General features: G+C 33.0%; 1 protein-coding gene across 1 annotated transcript in view; it reads left to right on the forward strand.

Annotated features, from left to right (window-relative positions):
• Positions 1-11,346, forward strand: part of LOC150106731 (uncharacterized) — a 40,407-nt gene extending 29,061 nt beyond the window's left edge. The window contains exon 5 of the mRNA XM_090392673.1: positions 11,331-11,346. Within this exon, the coding sequence (XP_090248799.1) occupies position 11,331 (1 nt within the window). The 3' untranslated portion in view covers positions 11,332-11,346. The remainder of the gene's footprint in view (positions 1-11,330) is intronic.
• The last annotated feature ends 262 nt before the right edge of the window (positions 11,347-11,608 follow it).

The following is an 11,608-nucleotide window of genomic DNA, read 5'->3' on the forward strand; positions in this document are numbered from 1 at the left end:
TAAAACTGATATTCTGGGAACAACCCACTCTTATGCAGGAAGCATGGACAAAACACAAAATATTTAAGGTGAAACACTTATGCCACTACACAGCATGTTAAAACATTACTACAGCCCAACATATAGAGTAACCAGAACAACATATCAAATAACAAGACCACAGTCAACAAACTACATAACATATAAGTACAACAATCATCACGGCAAAGCCACCCGAAACTTCTACGTACCTGACATGATAAACAAACTGCCATTCGACAACAGAAACCTAGGAAAATACAAAGAGCTGAAACAGGCGCTATATAAATATTATAACGAGAATGAAAATTAGAGCAATTCCTGTTTTTCTCCCCCCCACACACATGCATACACACACAAACCTATGACAAAGCCCCTCTCAAAAATTATCAATACAAGAACACAAAGAAACAAACATGCCATGTCTAAATCCAACCCTATTTGCAAAAAAAAAAAAAAAAAAAGTTAAACTGTAATAGCAGTCGACGTTTTCCAAGCATGTACCAACAAACGGTAAAATCAACACCTGCATTGTGACCAGTATAGATATATAACCATGAAACCACCACCGTCTGTCATCTATTATCTTCCTCAGATAAGCTCTGCTAAGCTTCGAGGAAGAAAATTATTAAATTGCAAGTATCTATTATTCACAATTGTAATGTGTTATAAATATTATATATATATATATAAATATTACAGTATCTATGTATGTCATTTATCTGAGACATAAAAAAATTATTATTATTATTATTATTATTATTATTATTATTATTATTATTATTATTATTATTATTATTATTATTATGTATATTCTATATTCAAAAATTCTGTATAATCTTTACTGTTAATATTAGATGAACATCTGTTGTAAATAAATAATATAGTGGCAAAAAAGTATTTTTAAAAATTTTAAATTGAAATCCAATGTAGAAAATATAGCACTTTGTGCTGAATTCTGTAAAATTATAAGATGCAATGTCACTCAAAATATTTATTGTAATTATTGTATGTGTAAATATTTTAGAAAATCAATAAAATATTGTCATATCATAAAAAATATTAAAAAAATAAAAAAAAACTATTATAATTATTAGTTGTAGCAGTAGTAGATAAATTAAGAGCTAATAATATTACAGAAATTTACAGCTAATAATATTACACTTTACAATTCTCGCGTTCAGCTGTCAACTGAAATGTTGATTTGCCTCACGTAATAATTAACGACGATATCAATATACTTCATTCATTTGCATTTTCTTTATTATTACAGAAATTCTCTTTGTGATTTGATTTACAAATCAATTATCTAATTCTTCGTCTTTTGCTTTCAGTCGTCTGGCGTTCCATACATATCAATTATCGGGATGTCATCTTTTAATTTGGCTTTAGTTATTCCGTTGCTGGTTTTTTCAGATACAGCCGTATGATTTTTTTAGCAATTGCAGATCAATTTCTCTGTCGGACTACCTAATCCAACAAGAAAACGTTCCTCATTTTGACCAAGTATGTTCATGTATCTTTCACAGCTAGGTGTTCCATCTGGAAGAATAAATTTCCAAAATAGAAAGTATTTTACCTTGGGTATAATAAATGTTAAGAATACCAAGCAATTTTTAAACCTGGTTTTACTCCATTTCCCAAGTAAGCAAACAGACAAATAAGTCAAGTTTGCGCCTGCAAGTGATGCAAGTCTAGCTGATCCTACAGGTAGTGCAAGACCAAGGTAACTCGTGGTAAAGGTGGCATGAGCTCTGATCACTAATCTTTATATTTACCCTTAATGCCAAAACACATCTCCAAGAAGGAGATGCATGATGTTTTGTATTAAAGGCAAGAGGCCACTACCCAGACCGGTTTCGACCTTTAATGAGGTCTCATCAGTGGGAGCTAGGCTAGAAATACCAAGATTTAGTATTACAGAGCTCATAAGTATTTTACCAGAACAAGTTGCCATAAGGTGTTTTAACCTTATTAAATAAAAATCTCTGGAGGAGATATAAATGTAGAAAGTATTTTACCTTGGGTATAATAAATGTTAAGAATACCAAGCAATTTTTAAACCTAGTTTTACTCCATTTCCCAAGTAAGCAGACAGACAAATAAGTCAAGTTTGCGCCTGCAAGTGAAGCAAGTCTAGCTGATCCTACAGGTAGTCATGCCACCTTTACCACGAGTTGCCTTGGTCTTGCACTACCTGTAGGATCAGCTAGACTTGCATCACTTGCAGGCGCAAACTTGACTTATTTGTCTGTTTGCTTACTTGGGAATTGGAGTAAAACCAGGTTTAAAAATTGCTTGGTATTCTTACAATTTCCAATATCTTTATTAGGGTATCTCACCGTTCACTCGTATGCACTGCTTATTTTGAGGCACAGCTTGTGGAAGCCAGTCCATTACATCTATTGAAATACGTCTATACAAAATATAGAAATCTATGTGTGCGTGCGTGCGTATTAATTTAGCCATTTCATAACGTTTTCGTTACGTTTAAATCTACATGGACTTAAATCTGCAGGCAAAAATCCTAAAAATAATAAACAGCATGTTAGGTATAATATAATGTACAGGGTGGCCATAAATTAACTTTCCCTCTTTGGCGGTATCTGTAACTAAAATTAATACACGGAATGAGACCACATTTTATATTGAGACTTTCAAAGGAACGGGGAGATGAATTCCGCGAAAAAAAGATTTATTACCAAAAGTCGCCGATTGGGGAAATTTTGGCACTGACGGGGCCGAAAGTAGTCAAATATTTGCAGTGAACGGTGGCAAAAAGGATTATGCAAATTTTACTGTGCGTACGTGAGAGTAACGTCACCAATTGCACTTAAAAAGGGTTGGGAACGTTCAGCTAGTTATTCGAATGACCGACGAATTGTGCTCAATATGCATCTTACCTTGCCTCAGCTTGCTTTACTTATTAAGTTGTTTTATCTTAAACACTGCAATGCCGTTCCGGCTCTTCGGGAATTTAGAAAGCTTAATAACCTGCGTTCATGTCCTATGTCAGCTGTATCACTGAGAGCTATGATTAAGAAGTTTGAAGAGACTGGATCACAAGGAGTAGAACTGGCAGAAGACGAAGGTTGTTCTTTTAGTTTAATTATTATTTGTATTATTAAACAGTGCAATGCCATAGCTTCCCTTCGGGAATTAAGAAGGCTTCATAATCTGCGTACAGGTCTTATGTCAGCTGTAGAAGTAAGAGCTATGATTAAGAAGATTGAGTAAACTGGATCACTAGGAGTTAGACCTGGCAGAGGACGAAAGTTGTTGTTTTAGTTTAATTGTTATTATTCTTATTATAAATTGTAACGCGCACATATCCAGCTGGAATGAGTGACGCGGCTGTCGCTTACACCGTCGAAATGTTATTATTCCATTTTATATGCCTTTAATGTAATTATCCGTTAGTTTTCGGTTCCACCAGTGCCAAAATTCCCCTATCGGTGACTTTTGGTGCTAAATCCTTTTTTCGCGGAAATCACCTCTCCATGCCTTCAAAAGTCTCAGTATAAAATTTGGTCTCATTCCGTTTATTGGTTTTAGCTACAGATGCATCAAAAGAGGGTAAGTTATTTTATGGCCACCCTGTAAAATATTTTATATGTTTTTTTTATGTGTGTGTGTGTGTGTGTGTGTGTGTGTGTGTGTGTGTGTGTGTGTGTGTGTGTGTGTGTGTGTGTGTGTGTGTGTGTGTGTGTGAGAGAGAGAGAGAGAGAGAGAGAGAGAGAGAGAATTTATAATTTAGTCAGATACTAGTGTTTAACGTTTCTAATCTAAAATGCCAGCGAAGTTGGTCGATTGGTACAGCCTCTGCTATTAATCGCTCGCAAAAACTTAATCAAGTTTGAGCGCTGTTAGAAGTTAGAAGGAAATCAATCGTTCGATCGTGTTGGCACACTTTCCCTCGATGAGTCTTTGGACTAACCAGAGGTGTCACAATATTTTTTTTTCTTCCACAAGAGTTAACTTTATTTTAACACCACTATAGAAAAGTTTCATTGCTGAGTACTCTTTCGTAACAGTAAAAATTAATACATGTACTTTTAAAAAATATTTTAATAATACAGAAATTAAAAAAAAATTTAGAATATAATTTATAATTTATTGATTGCTAAAATATTTATACATACAATAAACATCTTGTGTGAGTTCAGCACTAAGTGCTGCATTTTCTATATTGGATTTCAATTAAAATTTTTAATACTACCTTTTTTGCTTTATATTATGTATTTACACCACATGTTCTTCTAATATTAACAATGAAGATTATATACAGGATTTTTTGTATAATTTCTTTTTTTTTCAAAGTTTGAGAAAGAGTGATTATACAAACAATTTTTCTGCATTTAACTAATCCTACCTCTTCGAAGCTTCGGTTAGCTTTTATGAAGAGAGAGGGATTTAATCTTCACTATTTCCGTTGCTACTGTTTATGTATGGAATGTAGGCATTGGATGCTAGTGATTTGTGATGTGTATATTAGTGTTAATGGTTTCTTAACTTTGTTGGTATATTTTCCAGAGTTCGTTTTTTAATATTCTGTAGTTATCTTCGTGTTTTAAATTTCTTGTTAAGTTGTTGAGTTGCGTGGGTATCTGATGTGATCTCACAAAAGAACTGCGTGAGTTGTTGAAGTGTGTGGGGATGTAGAGAGTTAGCTTAGGTCGTGTTATACGACATGTGTCTCTGTTGTTTCGAGAGGTGATGTTGAAGTAATTCCTAGTTAATCTTATATAGTGTTTCATGTTTTTAATGCTTAGAATTCTGTGTACCGCCATGTGCTTGTCGGATATTGGTTGTTGCGTGTAAGGTGTCCAGATCACTGTTGACACGATTTTCCTGTGTAATGTTTCTAATTTTGTTAGGTGGCTGTTTGATGCATTTGCATAGAGTGTTATTCCGTATCTGAGTAGAGATTCGCAGATACCGACATATAGGAGATTTGTATGTTGTGTGGAATAATGTCTTTAACTTGGAAGAGTTTTGCTGCGATGATCCGGAGTTTGGTGTGTAGGTATTCTATATGTTTTGTCCATTTAAGGTGGGAATCTACATAGAAACCGAGGTATTTTGTATTTATTACAGATTTGATTTCAAAACATTGGCAGGTAATTTTTGTTGTTAATGCAGCGGTATGTGTGACAATGCATCGATAGTGATGCGGGGCATATGATTCTTCGATTGTGTATTATCAACATCTGTGTTTTGGTGCATATGAATAGAATTGCGTTTTGGTGGAATTATGTCGTGATTTCATTTAAGTCTTGTTGTGCTTTGCAGAGAGCTCTGTTAATGTCTGTGTGGATTTCTAGTAGTGCAGTGTCATGTGCGTAATGAAATATTTGACTTCTTATGGATATGTTACGAACATCGTTAATGTATATATTGAATAGAGTGGGTGTAATATGGCAACTTTAGGTACACCGTGTTTTTTTTGTATACTCCGACTGTGACTTGTGCCTATTTTTGTTACTTGTGTTCTGTTTGAGAGGTAGTTATTGAACCATGTATGCAGTGTTCCTCTTATACATATTGGGTATAGTTTGGTGAGAAGTATGTCGTGTTGAGGTATATCAAGTGCTTTGCTTGGGTCCAGCAATATAAGGACGGCGGACTTGTTTTTGTCGAAAGCTTTTTTATTGTGTTTATTATTTTATTAGACGATATCGGCGATATCTTCTAATAAAGTAATGGTGCTTTTTGTTTTCTGAAAGCCATATTGGATTTGTGAGATGTACTTCTGTAAATAGTTGTGTAGTCTGGTGTGTGTTATTTTTTCTAGAATTTTTGAGATGACTGGTAGTTTATCTATTGGTTTGTAGTTCTTAGTGTCGTTTCTTTTGCCGTGTTTGTATGTTGGCGTAATTACTGCAGTTTTCAGTTGTTGTGGAATGATGCCTGAGTCGAATATTATGTTCACAAGTTTCAAAAGTATTGGATTTATTTGTTCAAAATGTGTTATAAGGTCTGTGAGTCTTATTTTGGCTATTCCTGGAGTGGTCTATGGTTTTAGTTGTAGGATTGCTTATTTCAGTTCCTGTTTTGTTACGGGTGGAAAATACATCGTTTGTTGTTGACTTTGTGCCGGTAGTTTCTTGTTGATCGTTGGTAGTTTGTCTTTTTAGAGTTGTGTGATGTTTTTGAAAGCATGGTTGAATGCATTTGGTAGTTCCTCTTGGGTTGTGTCCTGACCGAAGCTTTTTTGCAATAAACGCTTTTGCTGAAGTTTTTTTTTTCGAGTTACTAATTCGTTACTATTTCTTACACTGCGTTAGATTGCAGTGCATTTATTTCATCTCGTCTGCTTTTATCTTTTACCCAGATTGATCGAATGATTGATCAAAATTAAGAAATAAATCTCTCGTCGGATTTCGAACTACGTGATCCGAGTGACGTTTCCGAAATATACGACATCCGTGACTAGATATTTCTGAGAGTGTTTATCAAATATAATACGTTGTGCTTTGATTCATACAAACATTGGAAATGATTATTTATCAAATAACTGGTTAATGTCCTCAACATATTGTACATACTAATTATTCATTAAATATATTCATAGATAAAATTATTCTACATACTTGTGTTTTTTTTTCAATCTGATTTACGCGATTATAGTTATCTTTAGTGATACGAGTGATATATTAATAGTAATTAAACACCTCGATCATTTGTTAAGTTATTCATGTGTCGCTTTGTACGACTTTCACACTCTCAATAAGAAAATGTCCTTAGATTTTATAACCTCACTTTTTATTAGGATGATGTCGTTAGTTTTAGTCTTTTTTTGTATTGCTCCTGCTTTGGTGAAGGAATACCTGCGCTTCCGCAAGAAAAACGCTGCTATCGTCATTAGAAAACTTATTACCTCACCTAGAAATCTTGTTAGATCATTGTCGTAAAGCCCTCATAAGGAATTAATTATATCTTAATGGGAATCAAATACAGGTAAATACATCTAGAGAGCTTCGATACCAATGATCTAACGAGAACCAGATCCCCCCCCCCACACACACACACTGAATAATATTAGAATCTCTTAAATTATTATGATGTGCACCACCTCCACCATCACGAAATAATAAATGCTGATTTAAGTATATCTATCTTTCAAGTCATTTATTTATGCACGACAGAGCCTTCTCAACTCTCTTACGGGTATGATGCAAATTTTGTCCTCTAAGAGAGCGAGACTCGAATAGTTTCGATGACTGAAGGATGGCTTATAAAACGTTGTTAACGACAAACAAGTCAACGGGTTTATACTGTTGTTGAGAACGCCTTTTTTTCCCTACTGATTGCCTTCATTGCATTCACTTTAAATTCACTTTTAAAACTATCAATTTCTCTTTGCAATCAGTAGTGGCAAATCGTTTATAATTTGGTGAAGCATGATATTTAACAAAATATACTAAATAAATATTAATAGATAAACGGATTTCACGATTTACGAAGCAGCACTTATTGCAGTTAGAAAAAGCTTATTGCTTGCTACCGCAGCATAATAATGAATTAGTTGATTAGCAAAATATTAATCACATTCCAACTTCGGAATACAAATGAATGCAATTCATAACTCAATGGTAATAAAAGATTGTTCTAAATGAGTGAGAGAACTAGATACAAAGAGAGAGAGAGAGAGAGAGAGAAATGGCAGAATATTATATCAAATTTAATATTATATCATGAAAGAAGGAAGAGTTTGAGTTTCTTTACTAATCATTAATCAATTGTAAGGCTTTTTAAAGGAAAATAAGTTTTTTGATATGAGAAGGTGACGATTTTGCTATTCCTGGGAGCGTAGTCGATGTCTTTATTTTCTGCAAAGTTAACACAGACTGAAAGCATACGTGATTTCAAGGCAGATTTCTAATATGACTCACTCAGCAAATGTTATTGTACTATAAATACTGAATATCTGATAAAATGTACCATTCTTTCATAATTAGTTGAAAACAAATCGAATAATAAATGAGTAGATATTTTATCCTATCAATTAATGAGCTATTACGAAGGACAGTGAATGTACATTTGTGAATTCACTGTCCTTCGCATGTGCTGATACGATATGTGTCCCAATAGTATCAGCAAGTGTGAAACAAGTGTCTCATTGGCTATCACACTTTTCCTTCTACTATAAACAGGCACAAGGGCCTGTGGAAAATTCAGAACTTCATTGCCTTTAAAGTGGACATTCCGATTCGAAATAATCTGAATCCTCTTACAGGTGGCTATGAAGGGAACGATAGCATTCGCCATTTTCTTTGTATTCCTTGCTGAGATATCGGAATCGGCTGGTAAGAATTAATAATGACTTGTTATAAACAATATTAGCGGTAACTAGAAATAATTGTTTTTGTTATATGAATTATAAAACTAGAACTATAAGTGTTTTAAAAAAGCAGTATTATTAGATTAAGATTGAATTATAAAACTATCTCTCTGCATTTCCTGATGATGGGTCATTTAATCTTCATCACAAATTTATTCAAAAAAAAAAAAAACCGCTTTCTTTCATAAGTGCGGAATTCACTTTTGGTATTAAATAATACTAATTTATCATGTTAGGCGATGATCCAGCTGTCAATGTTACATCAGTTACTTTTGGGGACTGCAAAATCGATCCAGATAACGATTGCTGCCCAGCAGAACCAGGAAAAGAAATATGTGTCGTTATCACTGGAAGTAAGTAATCAATGTACAAAAATACATAGACGTAGAATGTTCGATTTCCATACTACGAGTGCTTCGAAAACATTAAAAGTCTATCAAACAAAAAACGCATAGAAATAGCGAGTAATAAAAATCACTGATAACGTAATTTAAAGAACGTGAGAAGTATTAATTTCTCTATTTTTATTTTTATACAATTAACGCAGATAACCAGCAAACAAATAGATTTACAATAATCAGCCTTTCAAAGCAGTGCCCATTTGGCAAACGACGCTGATTTTTAACGCAAAGTCTAAATGCTCGATTCCATTTCAAAGCAGAAATGTATGTAAAAGTGTGTTGACGAGATTGTAATACTTTGCGTTTATAGGCTTCGCATCATGCACAAAACAGGATTTTGTCATTTTATCGTCAAGAATTTCGCTGATGGAGACGGATGGCATTTTCTTATAGAATAATAGAAACAAAAGCGCTGTATTATTAGGTGTCATATTAAAGAGTCATCCACCAGTTAAAAATATTACTTTGATCGATCCGGTGAAATTATTCACAGATTATTAAATAAAAATAGGCGTTTCAGTTTTTTATTAAAAATTATAGACGGATTTTAAGACACATATTTAGGCTTTTCAGAAAGTAATTTAAAAATGTAATAAAAAGAGATACAATAAGAGAATGATGGATAAAACTGCTAATATTTAATAGCCTCAATGCTAATCTCACACAGAACCAGCTGCGTTTTAAATATTTAACACTACACTATCTAACGAGAATGATTTAACTAAAATGTTATACACATCACACAGATTTTTAACTAAACCAATTCGTTCTTTTTTATATTGTAGTATTAGCCAGGCCAATCGCAATTCTTTTTGGCCTACTCGAATGGATTTTACAAGTTCTGTGCTGTGTTGTTTCTGACGACGGAGTGTTTCCCTGTCAAGTAACAAAATATACATGTGATGTTGATGGAAAACCATGCAATATTTTGAATCTGATTCTAGGATGTAATGTAAAGTTGACGGTGTGCTTCATTCTTACTGTGTGTAAGGTAAGTAGGCAACTGACATTCCGTTAAGAATTTACAAATAATAATATAGAATAATGATATGTCTTGAGTTATTTAGTTTCTTAACTAAAACGATAATTTTGTAGTTTACATTCTAAATTTCGAACATTCTTTCTAAGACATTTTACTTAAAAATTACTAAAACAAATTAAACCAATTGCTTTACAATAATTACGGAATGAAATGGAAATTGCAAAAATCATCCTAATTCCATCAAATTTGTTATGAGAATTAAAAAACAAACAAACAACATATATATATATATATATATATATGTATATATATTAGGGTTACCAACTAATTTTATAAACTTGGTTATTTAATATCATTGGTTATTTATTAACCCTAATATAGAGTAACCCCAAGTTAAAAAATTAATCACACACACATACACACACACACACACATATATATATATATATATATATATTTGTTCGGCACAGCATTCAGAAGGCATTTCTACGATTCATAGGCCCTTGATTAGGGCTCGAATTAGTGAAATATGACCAGTCTTTTACTTAACGCTGAAGAAGCAAATCAAGCTTGAATAAATACACACACACACACACACACACACACACACACACACACACACACACACACACACACACACACACACACACGATTTTTTTTCAGTTTCATGATATTAATATTTCTTTCTTTTCAGGGAATCGTCGATCTGATTATAAGTATCACCATTCCCATTTTGAACATGGTTATTTGCATTATCTCAATCCCACTCTGCTGTCCATAGTAAGTAATATATTCAAAATACTGTTTTCATAAACACTTATATTTTAATAAACGTCTTATAAAAGTCAAGTGGATATTAAATCCAGCATTATATCAAAGCCGATCATAGAAACTATAAAAGTGTTTTATGAAATTTCACTATAAAACTTAAGGGAATACACTCGCAGGGGTTTACGAGTTGTGCTTGCCGGATCTTATAGGAGAGATGATCACTATGACCAGGCGTTTCCCCTTCTATTGGTCCATTTTGATAAGGTTTCACTGGCCTACCTTCACTTACAAAAAATACAACTCTAAGCCGTTACAGGTTCCTTAGTATTGAAGGAGAGATTTTGCTCTCTTAAAGTTTCTTCCTGGTCTCTGTCGAAAACCAACCAGTTTGATAGGGTTGTCAGGCCAGTGAAACCTTATCAAAATGGACCAGTAGGAGCGAAGTTTATGGAAGCTTCTGGGCATAGCAATCTATAAGGTCTATCTAGGACAACTCCGAAACGCTGACGAGTGTATTCCCGTAAACCCTCTGGTTAAATTTCATGCGAAACATTTATAGTTTCTATATTCGGCTTTAAAATAAATTTGGATTTAATATTCACTTGATTTTTATAATATTTGCATTACCGATGACTTTCCGCTTTTATTTTAGTAAAAACGTCTTATAGAATAATTTTAACAAAAAATCTAAACCATTAATTTACCATTTAAAACTAACGAAGATATATTGTTTAATGTTTTCCAATTTTTAATAAAGGTTTTATTGTAATGATTTCACTTTTACTATAAATCAAAACTTTCTTTTCCTTTATAGAGATGTTGAAATGATATGAAATGAGAGAGAAGTTAAAACTTTCAAGAGTTCGTCTTCAATGAGATATAAAGAAAGATATATTTTATTGCACATCATATGTATTTTCTTATGCACTTAATAAAATACTGTATTTTTTAATTTTATTTTTAACAAAATTATAATATGTATTATTTAGAAAGAGTCAATAAAGAATATTTTGATATCCCTCATCGTCTTGGAGTTTTTAGATCTGCTTTGATTTCATAATCTTTTTCATATATATATATATATAGGTCTCT

The sequence above is a fragment of the Typopeltis vanoorti genome, chromosome 5, assembly GCF_054136105.1.
Source record: "Typopeltis vanoorti isolate ZY-2024b chromosome 5, IOZ_Tvanoo_1.0, whole genome shotgun sequence".
Taxonomy (NCBI): Eukaryota; Metazoa; Arthropoda; class Arachnida; order Uropygi; family Thelyphonidae; genus Typopeltis; species Typopeltis vanoorti.